This window comes from Gigantopelta aegis, chromosome 14, assembly GCF_016097555.1.
Source record: "Gigantopelta aegis isolate Gae_Host chromosome 14, Gae_host_genome, whole genome shotgun sequence".
NCBI lineage: Eukaryota > Metazoa > Mollusca > Gastropoda > Neomphalida > Peltospiridae > Gigantopelta > Gigantopelta aegis.
In genome coordinates, this window is record NC_054712.1 from 17194576 (window position 1) to 17209927 (window position 15352).

The 15352-nt window shown below is 38.2% G+C and overlaps 1 protein-coding gene across 2 annotated transcripts in view; it reads left to right on the plus strand.

Moving 5' to 3' along the window:
- The window catches only part of LOC121388565 (cleavage and polyadenylation specificity factor subunit 1-like), a 70720-nt gene that overhangs the window by 38911 nt on the left and 16457 nt on the right, over positions 1-15352 (plus strand). The window contains exons 23-31 of one of the 2 annotated variants that reach the window (XM_041519948.1): positions 1610-1719; positions 3121-3232; positions 5719-5970; positions 7104-7256; positions 7968-8084; positions 11688-11778; positions 12168-12252; positions 14225-14366; positions 14860-14928. In XM_041519948.1, the coding sequence (XP_041375882.1) occupies positions 1610-1719; positions 3121-3232; positions 5719-5970; positions 7104-7256; positions 7968-8084; positions 11688-11778; positions 12168-12252; positions 14225-14366; positions 14860-14928 (1131 nt within the window). The remainder of the gene's footprint in view (positions 1-1609; positions 1720-3120; positions 3233-5718; positions 5971-7103; positions 7257-7967; positions 8085-11687; positions 11779-12167; positions 12253-14224; positions 14367-14859; positions 14929-15352) is intronic. The other variant, XM_041519949.1, reaches the window with a different exon arrangement.

Consider the following 15352-nt stretch of genomic DNA (forward strand, 5'->3'; position numbering starts at 1 on the left):
TCACACGAGAGAATGGACTTCTAGAGGTACTTTAGTTACTGGTGTATCATCACACGAGAGAATGGAGTTCTAGATGTATTATTATTACATAAAAGTAAAACAGAGCCTTCACCTGAGGTGTGATGGGTTGTAGGATCAAAACAGGGCAGAATGTAGCTCAGTGGTAGAGGCTTCACCTGAGGTGTGATGGCTTGTAGGATCAAAACAGAACGGTATGTAACTCAGTGGTAGAGGCTTCACCTGAGGTGTGATGGCTTGTAGGATCAAAACAGAGTGGTATGTAACTCAGTGGTAGAGGCTTCACCTGAGGTGTGATGGGTTGTAGGATCAAAACAGGGCAGAATGTAGCTCAGTGGTAGAGGCTTCACCTGAGAAGGGTTCGTACACGCCTGGAAAACCCTTGAAAATAAACTAATGTATTCCAGTGCTTGAATACCCTTGAAAATCATCTTGCGGTCTAGAAAACCCTTGAAAATGAATAATTTGATGTCAAATAAAATATAAACGCCTAAAACGGAGGCTTTATTTACTTTATTTAACATGTAATTAAATTATTTGTTTCATTTCCGCGGCACAATCAAATGCCAATCGTCCGGCCAATCGATGTTTACCGGCTCAGTGGATGTGTGAATGTTTGTTGTTGTTTTTGAATCACGCGGTCACAAGATCCAAGCGACAACGTTGACATATTGGAAAAGAAAGTTTGTCACTTTTTGCCGCTGGGTATTTAGCAAGTTCAGGGAGCGTGTCAAGTTAATGAATCTATTGTAAACCCACAAAGATGGTTGGCACTTGCTTGTTTAACGACCTGTGGAAACTCTGTACGGTCATGGAATTTTGGTAAAGTTGACCTGGAAAGTGCTTGAAAAACCCTTCAATTTTGACTTCCTTTAAGTGTATGAACCCTGCCTGAGGTGTGATGGGTTGTAGGATCAAAACTGGTATGTAGCTCAGTGGTAGAGGCTTCATCTGAGGTGTGATGGGTTGTAGGATCAAAACAGGGCAGAATGTAGCTCAGTGGTAGAGCCTTCACCTGAGGTGTGATGGGTTGTAGGATCAAAACAGAGTGGTATGTAGCTCAGTGGTAGAGCCTTCACCTGAGGTGTGATGGGTTGTAGGATCAAAACAGAGTGGTATGTAGCTCAGTGGTAGAGCCTTCACCTGAGGTGTGATGGGTTGTAGGATCAAAACAGGGCAGAATGTAGCTCAGTGGTAGAGGCTTCACCTGAGGTGTGATGGGTTGTAGGATCAAAACAGAGTGGTATGTAGCTCAGTGGTAGAGCCTTCACCTGAGGTGTGATGGGTTGTAGGATCAAAACAGAACGGTATGTAGCTCAGTGGTAGAGCCTTCACCTGAGGTGTGATGGGTTGTAGGATCAAAACAGGGCAGAATGTAGCTCAGTGGTAGAGGCTTCACCTGAGGTGTGATGGGTTGTAGGATCAAAACAGAGCGGTATGTAGCTCAGTGGTAGAGGCTTCACCTGAGGTGTGATGGGTTATAGGATCAAATGCCCTCAGTGGACTCTGGGTTTTCTTCCCATGACAACCCATGCCTCACAACTGGTACATCTATTCCTTTTGATCTAAATATGTTTTTTTCTTTCTGCAGGTCTTCACTCTGCCAGATTTTAAGATATGTTACTATGTGAAAAACTTCCCAGTTGGTCAGAAGGTGTTAGTCGACAGTGTGCATGTAGCCGACAGCATTTCAAAACCAAGGTATTTATCACCATAATGGAGTCTTATTTATTTACAACTATGTTATATGTAGCCCATGTGTTTTTCACCATGCTATGACCCATGTATTTATATCCCTGTTGTAGCCCATGTGTTTTTCACCATGCTATGACCCATGTATTTATATCCCTGTTGTAGCCCATGTGTTTTTCACCATGCTGTGACCCATGTATTTATATCCATGTTGTAGCCAATGTGTTTTTCACCATGCTGTGACCCATGTATTTATATCCCTGTTGTAGCCCATGCGATTTTGTTAGCTATAACCCATGTATTTATATCCCTGTTGTAGCCCATGTATTTATCACCATAATGGTGACCCATGTATTTATATCCCTGTTGTAGCCCATGTGTTTTTCACCATGCTGTGACCCATGTATTTATATCCCTGTGGTAGCCCATGTGTTTTTCACCATGCTGTGACCCATGTATTTATATCCCTGTGGTAGCCCATGTGATTTTCACCATGCTATGACCCATGTATTTATATCCCTGTTGTAGCCCATGTGATTTTCACCATGCTATGACCCATGTATTTATATCCCTGTTGTAGCCCATGTGATTTTCACCATGCTATGACCCATGTATTTATATCCCTGTTGTAGCCCATGTGATTTTCACCATACTATGACCCATGTATTTATATCCTTGTTGTAGCCCATGTGATTTTCACCATGCTATGACCCATGTATTTATATCGCTGTTGTAGCCCATGTGATTTTCACCATACTATGACCCATGTATTTATATCCCTGTTGTAGCTCATGTATTTTTCACCATGCTGTGACCCATGTATTTATTACCATGTTCTAACTGAATTTATACAACACTTGTAAATATTCCAATTGTCTTCAAAATGGAATGCAGTTTTTACCTTTGTTTGCTTATTTGTAGTTAATTATTTATTCATTCATTACAATTAAGTCAGAATATTTCATTATGATCTGGTCCTGTGCTTATAGAACATTTCAGTCTGGAATCAAACTTTGCATACAACATTAAAGATTTGAGTTTAGACTATAAAGTTTTATAAATTGTGTTTAAAAAAAAACAATCGCCATCTGGTTTATCCATTCTTGTCACCCAATGGATGAGGTGTTTTTTTGTGTTGGGATATTGTTAAATTTTTCTTTCTAAACATTAATAAGGTTTCATGACATGTCTTGTCTTTCTATACATTGATAAGGTTGCATGACATATTTTGTCTTTCTATACATTGATACGGTTTCATGACATATTTTGTCTTTCTATACATTGATAAGGTTTCATGACATATTTTGTCTTTCTATACATTGATAAAGTTTCATGACATATTTTGTCTTTCTATACATTGATAAGGTTTCATGACATGTTTAAACATTGAATCTTTTGTTTCAATAACAGCAGCAGTAGCAGCAATGTATCGAGTGGTGACAAGAACGTCGCAGAAATACCCGTCGTTCAAGAGCTGCTGATGGTCGGGCTGGGACACAACAAGACAAAACCTTACCTCTTGGTACGTATTCAATAGGGGTGTTATAATATTTTTTGGCTGGGACACAACAAGACAAAACCTTACCTCTTGGTACGTATTCGATACGGGGTGTTATAATATGGCTGGGACACAACAAGACAAAACCTTACCTCTTGGTACGTATTCGATACGGGGTGTTATATGGCTGGGACACAACAAGACAAAACCTTACCTCTTGGTACGTATTCGATACGGGTGTTATGGTCGGGCTGGGACACAACAAGACAAAACCTTACCTCTTGGTACGTATTCGATACGGGGGTGTTATGGTCGGGCTGGGACACAACAAGACAAAACCTTACCTCTTGATACATATTCGATACGGGGGTGTTATGGTCAGGCTGGGACACAACAAAACAAAACCTTACCTCTTGGTACGTATTCAATACGGGGTGTTATGATATGGCTGGGACACAACAAGACAAAACCTTACCTCTTGGTACGTATTCGATACGGGGTGTTATCATATGGCTGGGACACAACAAGACAAAACCTTACCTCTTGGTACGTATTCGATACGGGTGTTATGGTCGGGCTGGGACACAACAAGACAAAACCTTACCTCTTGGTACGTATTCGATACGGGGGTGTTATGGTCGGGCTGGGACACAACAAGACAAAACCTTACCTCTTGGTACATATTCGATACGGGGGTGTTATGGTCGGGCTGGGACACAACAAAACAAAACCTTACCTCTTGGTATGTATTCAATACGGGGTGTTATGATATGGCTGGGACACAACAAGACAAAACCTTACCTCTTGGTACGTATTCGATACCAGGGTGTTATGGTTGGGCTGGGACACAACAAGATAAAACCTTACCTCTTGGTACGTATTCGATACGGAGGTGTTATGGTCGGGCTGGGACACAACAAGACAAAACCTTACCTCTTTGTACGTATTCGATACGGGGATGTTATGGTCGGGCTGGGACACAACAAGACAAAACCTTACCTCTTGGTACGTATTCGATACGGGGGTGTTATGGTCGGGCTGGGACACAACAAGACAAAACCTTACCTCTTGGTACGTATTCGATACAGGGTGTTACAATATGGCTGGGACACAACACGACAAAACTTCACCTCTTGGTACGTATTCAATACAGGATTGTTATGTTTGGGCTGGGACACAACAAGACAAAAATGTCCACTAACTACTCAGTAATAAACATGTTGGAATTTCTCTGTGGTAACCAATAGCCTATGATATGTTATGTTTATTAGGTGTTTAAATTAAAAATATTTTTTAATAAAGGTGTTTTGCTGAAAAAGAGTTACCATCTGGTGGCAGTTGGGTTCTTCTTTCACATTTGTTTTCGCTTCCTATTTATTGCACAAGTTTATTTTGCAGTCTCGTATGACATGTTCTTTTGCAAAATAAACAAGTGCAATAAATAGGAAGCGAAAACAACATATGTGAAGTGCTGTATTTATTACATACCTTCTTTTAAGTTTTACAAAAAAAGTTTTTAATTTAACGTCATAATAACACTTTGTTAAATCTATGATCAAAAATCCTTTCGTGGATTTACTTAATGTTAAGAATCTTATTCTGTGGCAACCTTCTGTAATATTTCAGATATGATGTGACGTAATTTGTAAGTCATATATGACGTCAGTAAATAAAAGGCGCTAACTGCAGTAAAAATAAAAAGGGAATTTAAAAGTTCCGGTCCAAATACAAAATAAATTTATTACACGGTTTTAAAATGTTTTTATCAAGATAGTAAGATTGAATAGGTATGTAATAAATGTTTATATCTAACAGTCTTCGATTAAATATTATGAGTTATGTGTGCAACATGTCTCATCAGTGCGACATCACAGCTATTAAGTATCCCTGTGTTTATTTTCAGCTGGTTTGGTGTGTGCGAATGAAAGGTGTGTTTTAGTTGGAGTGAATGGGTGTAAGAGGATAACTCAGTTTAATTACCGTATACAGTGAAACCCATCTGAACCAGACACTCATGAGACCAAGTAAAATGTCCAGTTTTCAGGGGTATCCAGTTTAGAGAGGTTAATTTCTGTAATGATATTTAAAAAGAGACTGTAAAACGTCCAGTTTTGAGAGGTTTGTTTTACTGTGACATATATTTACCAAAATTAAAATATTAAAACAATTTACTGTTAGATTGTTTGCTTTTCTTTTACATGGACATGCTATAATTGATCAGATGTTCGGGTTTTGGGGGTTCTTTTTTTTTCCTCTCTGAGACAATATGTCAAATTACCAAATGTTTGACATCCAATAATCGATGATTAATAAATCAGTGTGCTCTAGTGGTGTCGTTAAATAAAACAAACTTTTTATAAAATAGTAATTTACTGTTAGATTTTTTGCTTTTCCATTACTTAAGACATGTTGTAATTGATCAGATGTTCTCGGTTGGGTTTTTTTTGGGAGGTGGGTGTTTCTTTCACAGATTAATTTCTGTTTCATTGTTACTTCTTCGTATTACACAGGCCAGAGTAGAAAGCACTCTGCTCATCTATGAAGCCTTTCCGTTCCAACAAAGTCAGCAGGAGACGTCTGCCTCTGGCCAGAAGGACAACCGTCTTAAAGTGCGCTTCAAGAAGATCAACCACAGTCTGATAGCTCACGAGAAGAAGAAATCGAAGAAGAAATCGGACGGTGAGGAGAAAGAGGAAGAATCGAAGAAGCTGTCTAGGGTTACCCAGCTGCGATATTTTGAAGATGTGTCCGGTTACTCAGGAGTACGTACTTGTTGACTGTTTTCATTTCAGCGTATTTTCATGCTCATATCCAATTAAGGTTTAAGTATGCTGTCCTGGACATCTAGCTATCTAGGGCTGTCTGTCCATGACAGTGGGTTAGTTGTTAGTTGGTTAGATGAGAGAGGAGACGGTATAATGGTCTCACACCTACCCATTGAGTCGTTAAAACTCATTTTGTGTGGGAGGGCGGTGCCGGGCTGCGAACCCAGAACCTGTTTTCATTTGTACTTTAGATATGATGGGGCAGGACGTAGCCCAGTGTTAAAGTGTCTAGGATCGATTCCTGTCAAAAGGCTGTCATTGGGCTATTTCTCGCTCCAGCCAGTGCCCCATGACTAGTATATCAAAGGCCATGGTATGTACCATCCTGTCTGTGGGATGGTGCATATAAAAGAACCCTTGCTACTAATGGTAAAATGTAGCGAGTTTCCTCACTAAGACTATTACCAAATGTTTGACATCCAATGGAGCTCTGATTATTAATAAATCAATGTACTCTAGTGATTTCATTAAACAAAACAAACTAAGTTTTTTTCAAGACATGTAATTATTTATTTACAATATGGGTTATGAATATTTGTCGTAATATTCAGGAATTTGGCAGATAAGAGGGTGAGACCATTTGGTCTAGACTGATGCAGATGTTTGAAAGCAGGGCAACATGGTAGACTTTCTTAGATTCATTTTAAAACAACTTGTAAGACAAATGAGATCTAACGGCCAGTCATATAGTATTCTTTAACTATCCATACATCGTGTACATCACTCACTAATTAAGCAAATCTCATATTAAAAACATTAACGTTTTGACATTCAATAGCCAATGATTAATATATCAATGTGCTCTAGTGGTGTCGTTAAACAAAACCTTTTTTTTTCTTAAAAAAAAAAATTCCTGCAACACTTAACAGGTGACTATTTCAATTTCTGAAACTAATGCTTACTAATGCCACAAGCATAGGAAGGTGCCAAAAAGTGGGGGGCACACTTTTACATTTACACACTTTTACACACACACACACACACACACCCTCCGTTTCCTACGCCAGTGAATGCAATGGGAGAAAGACGAAAGTCTGGTGATATTCTGTTAATTGAAATCCTCGTTGCAGGTGTTTATCTGTGGCCCGTATCCTCACTGGCTCTTCATGACATCCAAGGGGTCACCACGGATACACCCGATGGGAATTGATGGCCCGGTGAAGAGTTTCTCCTCCTTTCACAACGTAAACTGTCCACGAGGCTTTCTCTACTTCAACAGACAGGTAATCCTTCTGTGTGATTATAATCACATGTTTTTCAGTAAATATACGTCACACCGTGGTTATCTGTTGTTTATTAGAATGTCCAGTATTGATACTATAAAATCAAAATGAAAATTGTTTAATTGTTGCAAATTGCAAATCTTTACAAGACTCAATAAAAATATGAAGCTTTCATTTCTGAAATGCAATATATAGAGGATTCATCGCGAGTGTTTATTTAATATTGAAAATATCAACCAAGTCTTTGTTAATCAGTATTTGCTGAGGCTCTGCCTAGACAAATACCGATTAACTAGACGAGGTTGATATTTTACATATTAAAAAACATCTTATAGCACTTTTAAAATAACATTTTAATTTGATGTTGTTGAGTTGTATTAGCATCACTATTACTACACTACTAACTCCTGAATTTAGAATAGGTGTATAGATCATTTTGGAAATGGACGTTTCATATGTCTGTTCTTAAAACCTAGGGAGAGCATATAGCAGAATCATTTCAATTCAATCCAGAATTGATATTAAGACTTCTAAGGCAAAATGGTGATATCAATTATTTTAATAACATATCTGTGACACTTTATTTTTGACAGCTGTTTGTTTGACTTCTACTTCTACAGTGTGTATTCCTATTATCCTGGATTTAATTAGTGTGTGTGATTGAGTTTGATGCACTTGTAACTGAGACAATATTTTGTTTTTGTATAACAGGGTGAACTGCGAATCTGTGTTCTGCCGACTCATGTGACGTACGATGCTCCCTGGCCAATCAGAAAAGTCCCACTGAGATGCACCCCACTGTTCCTGTGTTACCACGCAGAAAGCAAGGTAAGCATTTCTCCTGATTTTCATAGACGTCATTCTCAGATTTATCACTCTTACATTTACACTAGTCTACTAGGGATGTGATATATTGTATATATATGCTGTGAAATACTTTAGTTTCCTGCTTTTAAATGTTCATTGTTTTGCTGGAAAACCCCACACACATTTCGTTGGGTACATAAATTCATATACATGTATTGAATAGGTAGTATAAATAAAGCTCTTTTTTTTTTAACAATACCACTAGGGCACATTGATTAATTAATCATTGGCTATTGGAATGAATGAATGAATGAATGTTTAACGACACCCTAGCATGAAAAATACATCGGCTATTGGGTGTCAAACTTTGGTAATGCAAACAAATGATGATCAACTTCAATATAAAAAGATTTAAATAAAAACACACTGTGCAAAAATACAAATATCACAGATAGATACTGACTTTTACTCAAAATTTCAATTTGTGCTGTATTGGCCATGCTCAAAGAGAATGTTACACCCCTGCACCACGGTGAGAGTACAGCACGCACAGGGGATTGGCTGTTGGATGTCAAGAAAATGTATCATAATTTAGGATTATATATATGGATGTGTTATATTATTAAATTCATTGACTACACTAGTCCAGCACATTATGTGATAATTAGACCATCACGAAGAAAAGAGATTTCAAAGTAGCTTGTTTTTAAGGACTCACAAATTGAACTGGCTATATCCAAAGTTGTGGTTTTTAGATAGGAAAAAAAACCCAGTTTTAATGTTTAACAAAATTCAGAAAAAAAACCCAATTTATTTTAAAATTTAAAATATTAGATTAATCCGATTTGCACAAAGAGTGAAGATAACATACAAGTTATGGTTGTTAGTCTTTGATTTATACATATTTGTGACATTTTTAGAGCACCTTGGTTGAAAATTAAAATGCAAAGAATACCATGTAGTCTCCCCTTGTATTGCAACTGGCTTATTTAAATTATTTGTTATGCCATGAAAAATTATAGCAATTTTTAAGGAAAGATTCATATGTCATGTACTTTTAAGACAATGCTTGATTTCATATTTGAGGTTCACCAAATCATATAATATACACAACAAACACCACTGACGCAATATGCTATAATAATAATTAAACTTTAAAACTGAATATACATGTAGTTGAGAGTTGCTCAAATGACAGTGGGACCACATTGTTAAATAGTGTTCAAAGTTCTCAAACAATATCGGATAGAGAAGTGTTTAAAAATGAGTGATGGTATGTGGGGTTTTTTTTTAATATGTTTTGTATGTTCTCGTATATAGTGAATTTTTGTGAAATGACCACGTGAAATGATGATTACAGAAAATACAGAAAATTTCAGGAATATCACAAAATCTCTGGTTTCACAATCTTACTGTTCTCGGCTAGCTCTGGCACTCACTAAATTTGTCAGTTGCAAATTTTAAAAACAATTGGTGAATTGTATACTACTCAAAAGAATTTAAGGGTCAAAAATTTATAACCAAATAAGTTTCAGTGTGTATTAGATTGATGATGTAAACTACACCAAAAATTTAATTTATTGTTCCATATTTACAAAAACCCACAAATAAACGTCACTGTATACAAGAAAGTCACATGACATGCTGTCAAAGTTGAAGGTTGTCAAACATGGATTTTACACATTAGAACATTCGTTTAATAGTGTGTGAATCCACCCCTGGCGCGAATACACTCGACACATCGTTGCCTCATGCTGTTGATCAGACGTCTGAAGAACTCTTGGGGAATGGCCTGCCACTCTGCCATAAGAAGTTGACCCAGATCATGAAGGTTGGCCGGAGGGGCATGGTTATCCCGAACTCTCCTGCCTAATTCGTCCCAGGCGTGCTCTATTGGGGCCAAGTCAGGCGAATATGCTGGCCAATCCATCCTGGCGATACCTTGTTGTCTGAGAAAGTCCGTTACCACCCTGGCGCGGTGGGGTCTGGCATTGTCATCCTGCAGAACTGCCCGCCGCCAATCTGCTGAAGGCCTGGGAGAACCAACGGCCGGATAATCTCATTCAGATACCGGATTCCATTCAGATTGCCATCCACCACATAGAGGGTGGTCCTGTGGTGGATAGAGATGCCGCCCCACACCATGACGCTGCCACCACCGAACCGGTGACGTTGTCTAACGTTAACGTCAACGAAGCGCTCCCCAGGACGTCTGTAGACACGAACCCGACCGTCGTTGAACTGGAGACTAAACCTGGACTCATCAGTGAACATCACTCGACCCCACTGAACACGTTGCCATCGCAGATGAAGTGTGCACCAATGATGTCGGGCCGTTCTGTGACGTGGTAGGAGTGGTTGTCGAACAGCCTGGCGACGGCAGCGTAGATTATTGGCTCTCAGACGATTGCGTATGGTTTGATCAGACACTCGAGTTCCAGTCGCAGTCCGCAGATTGTCACGTAATCGGCGTGCAGTGGTTGTGCGTTGACGTAGAGCCATATTGGTGATGTAGCGGTCCTCTCTATTTGTAGTGCTTTGGGGTCTTCCCGAACGTGGACGATTTCGAACAGAATTTGTTGCTTGGTACCGTTGCCACAGTCGCCCAACGACACTCTGACTGACACCAAGTCTCAGAGCAACATTTCTTTGCGTATTGCCATCCTGAAGCCAAGCAATAGCCCTTCCTCGATCTTCGATAGTCAGTTGAAGTCGTACCATTGTCGAATTTGGAGTGTGCACCGTACACGAACGCAAGCTCCAATTATACGGAAATTCAGCACTGGAAACATGGAATACACGTGCAAAGCGTGGAAATGAAGCGCTTTGTGAAAAAGCAAGTTATGGGCACTTAGCAGACCTTTCGCTTTCGCCCTAATTTACGTGTAAATGTAAGCATGTTTTCGCCATTAGAACTAGTCGACAGTGTCAATGACAGTGGATTTTAATTCATTTATGGGTTGCTTAGACCCACTTTCGTCAAAATGGAACAATACCATGCGTCACATTATGGTCTATCTAATATAATTGACATTCAGAAAATAATGTCGAAAATATCGTCTGACCCTTAAATTCTTTTGAGTAGTATATTTTAATTTGGCAAAATTATTTCATGAAATAATTGATATTTTGTTAGAAAATAACTGGGTTTCTGCAATGTTTTTAAGTTTAAAAGATAATTTGGCCAAGTTTTCTGGTCACCCAGACCTAGCCTTGCTTCATATACACAAATGTATTATGATCTTACTTCACATTTTCACAATCTTACTGTTTCATATATACAAACATATTATGATCTTGATTTTGAGATTACATGTAAGCTGTCGAGATTTAACTCACTTCACATTTTCACAATCTTACTGTTACATATATACAAACATATTATGATCTTGATTTGGAGATTAAGCTGTCGAGATTCAACTCACTTCACATTTTCACAATCTTACTGTTACATATATACAAACATATTATGATCTTGATTTGGAGATTAAGCTGTCGAGATTCAACTCACTTCACATTTTCACAATCTTACTGTTACGTATATACAAACGTATTATGATCTTGATTTGGAGATTAAGCTGTCGAGATTTAACTCACTTCACATTTTCACGTTTCTCTCTTCAGACTTATGCTGTGGTGACCAACATTCCGGAACCGTGCAATAAACTGCCGAAAACAACAACAGATGAACGAGAATGGGATGTTTTGGAGAAAGGTAGTACTGCTCGCTATTATCAGTTACTTGCGTTTGTCTCCAATTTAAATATTAATGTTGTTTATGTTCTGTGAGTTAGTAAACATTGTCTAAACAGACTTTAATGTTTAATAAGGCGGGCTTCGAAATAAGTCGAGAATGATTGATGAGGTAATCAGGAGGTTACCACATGTCAAGAAAGTCGAGAATGGTTGATGAGGTTATCAGGAGGTTACCACATGTCAACAAAGTCGAGAATGATTGATGAGGTTATCAGGAGGTTACCACATGTAAAGAAAGTCGAGAATGATTGATGAGCTAATCCGGAAAAAAACCCCAAAACAAAACAAAACAAACAAAATTCTTAATTATGTCGGGGGTTTTTTATGATTTAATTTTCCTGTTTTCAGATGATCGTAGTATCTACCCACTGATGGACCGCTACACCATGCAGCTGTTCACTCCAAGTTCATGGGAGGTCATTCCAAACTGCAGGTACATGTATTCGCCAACTACAAGGGGGCTGGACGTAGCCCCATGGACGTAGCCCCATAGCTTGATGTGCAGTCGGTTTAGGATCAATCCCCATCAGTGAACCCATTGGGCTAATTCTCTTTCCAGCCAGTGCACCGTGACTGGTATATCAAAGGCCGTGGTATGTGCTATCCTGTTTGTGGGATGGTGCATATAAAAGATCCCTTGCTAATGGAAAAATGTAGCGGGTTTCTTCTCTAAGACTATATCTCAAAATTACCAAATGTTTGACATCCATTAGCCGATGATTAATAAATCAATGTGCTCTAGTGGTGTTGTTAAACAAAACAAACTTCACCAACTACAAATATACGTCTTGTTCACCATTCGACCTCCAATCCCAGTGAAATGTTGTTCATTACCCATCTGTCTGTTAGTGAAGAATATCTGCTCAAGTGTTTACTTTTAAATTAATGAATGCTCATGTCATAATGCATGTTCTACAGAGAATACAATCTTAATTTTGTAAATTTAGTGCATTTTTATAATGCTGCTGTGAAGTTCTTGCTAATCTGTATTCTGTGCTGTGGCAGTGTGTTTTCTCTCTCACTGTTTATACCAAGTGTCAAATTTACTTTTACCTTGGACACCAAATAACTGGAGTTTAAAATATTTCTCTATTTAATTTTAAAATATGTGCATGTTTGATAGTTGACCAAATTGTTTTCTATTCAATTTAACCTGACGTCAAACTACTTTACAAAGTTTGAGGTTGGGTTAAATATTCATGTAAAAAGAGAACTTGATGCAAGTTTTCTACATATTTTCTTGTCTTACTGTTTTGTCTGGGCGGTATGTAGCCCAGTGGTAAAGTGCTCGCTTAATGCACGGTCGGTCTGAGATCGATCCCCATCAGTGGGGCCAGTGCATCACGGCTGGTATATCAAAGGCTGTGGTATGTGCTATCCTGTCTGTGGGATGGTGCATATAAAAGATCCCTTGCTACTAATGGAAAAGTGTAGCGAGTTTCCTCTCTGAGACTGTGTCAAAATTACCAAATGTTTGTCATCCAATAGCTGATGATTATTAAATCAATGTGCTCTAGTGGTGTCATTAAACAAAACAGACTTTTTTTAAACTTTCTGTCTAAGACTTATTTGTCAAAATTACCAAATGTTTGACATATGCATACTTTAATAATACATAACTGGATTTATTTGTTTAGCTTTAAATATGTCTGTGTAAACCTCATTCATACTTATGTCGTGCAAGAATGCAAACGTTCATTCACTATTATTTGAATCCGGTGATTTTTTTAAATTACGTAATTTGGTAAATGACGTAATTTTGATAAGCGACACCATTTTGTCTAGCTGCTGCTTTTTACAGATCATGTAGTTATGTTGGAAGGAATTATCCGATTCGTGTTTAGTTTGTATTTTTTTAATGTGAATGAAGGGAATGTGTCTTAACATTTATGCTATCGGGGGAACCATTTAATTTTTGCCAACAGCTGTAGAACATAGCTTACAAGTAAGTTTCAGGCGTGAAGTTAACTACATTTCTTTGGCCACCAACTGAGTCTCATTTCATGATTAGCGGAGAGGTTTTTGGGGTTTTTTAAATCAATTTGTATATTTGTCTACTCTGATATAGCATTTTCCATTAATTTAACATATTCATTTATTTAATTGCTTTTGTATCTTTCATGTGTATTTTCTTCATAATATCTTAAATATGGTTGCCTGAATAATCCGGCTTGTTGCACAAAAGTAGTGCAAGTCTGGGGGTGGGGGGGTAGTAGGTGTGGCTTAATTTGTTTCGTTTCATCGAGATATGAACGAAAAAAGTAAGCACCTCTGGACTAATCAGATTGCCGTAAAGTGTATAGATGCCAAGAAAATTTAATTATTAGCTGATGATTAATAAATCAATGTGCTCTAGTGGTGTTGTTAAACAAAGCTAGCTTCAGTGTTCATGTTGTTGGTTACAGCTATGAGACAGAGGAGTGGGAGCAGGTAACCGTGTTGAAAACCGTCATGTTGAAGTCCGAGGGAACCATGTCGGGCGTCAAGGGCTATATCGCCATGGGAACCAACTTCAGTCTTGGAGAGGAAAATGTTTCCAGGGGAAAGGTAAAAAATCTGAAATTAGGTAATACGTAGCTCTGGAGGTTTTAATTTGATGTCTCTATTCACTTAATTGTAGCATCAAACGTGTTAAACCATATTGTAAACAGATTTTCTAAATGTGTTGTAAAATATCATAATGTTCTATTTTCAGTTCCAAGACATTTCAACAGATATATAATTTTGTGACATAAACATTGTGTATTGACAGACTCTTGTACAGGAATTTTAGCAGTGGGGTGGGAGGTGGTGGTTGCGACCGAAGTTTATATGGGGATCTTCTCATGCTCCCCCCACCCCACCCAAATATATTGAGAACAAAACAAATGTGCTTGTGCAGGGAGAGGTTTCGACCACTCAAAACACTCGCCCTGCACACGTGCCTAAGTAAACAAATATTTTAAAATTGAAATCTGAAGTTGTTTCAGATGGATGTTTGTAAATGTATGCATGTTTCGTTTGTTGTCTTTCTTTTCAACTAAGCTGCTTTCTGTTCCAGATCATCATATTTGATGTCATTGAGGTGGTTCCCCTGCCTGGACAGCCACTGACAAAAACACGCTTTAAGGTGAGAGCAGGGGTTGGAATTCTCTTCGGATCAGCTGTTATCCTTTCATGGAACATTGTGTTTCCTCGCATTTTAGTCATCCTTTCCTCCAAAATATGTTAGATGGCACAGATTTTAACCTAGAATTTCAAGAATTTCCGGGACCCCTCTAGATTTCCTCTTTTTACAGTTCACCAGTTCCCACCTTTGGAGAGTGAAGCAATATGTGATTGAGAAATTTACCTCATTCCATCTGATCTTTTGCATTACGAGCCAAATTAGCTAATTCCTAATTTACTTTTACTGCAGTACCTACAGTCACAGGCCTTTAAAAATTACGAGAATTAATGTTTCATTCATGCATCATTTAGACCTTTGAAAATTACGAGAACGATCGTTTCATTTGTACGTCATTTTCGCAAATCTAATTTAGCGTAACCTATTT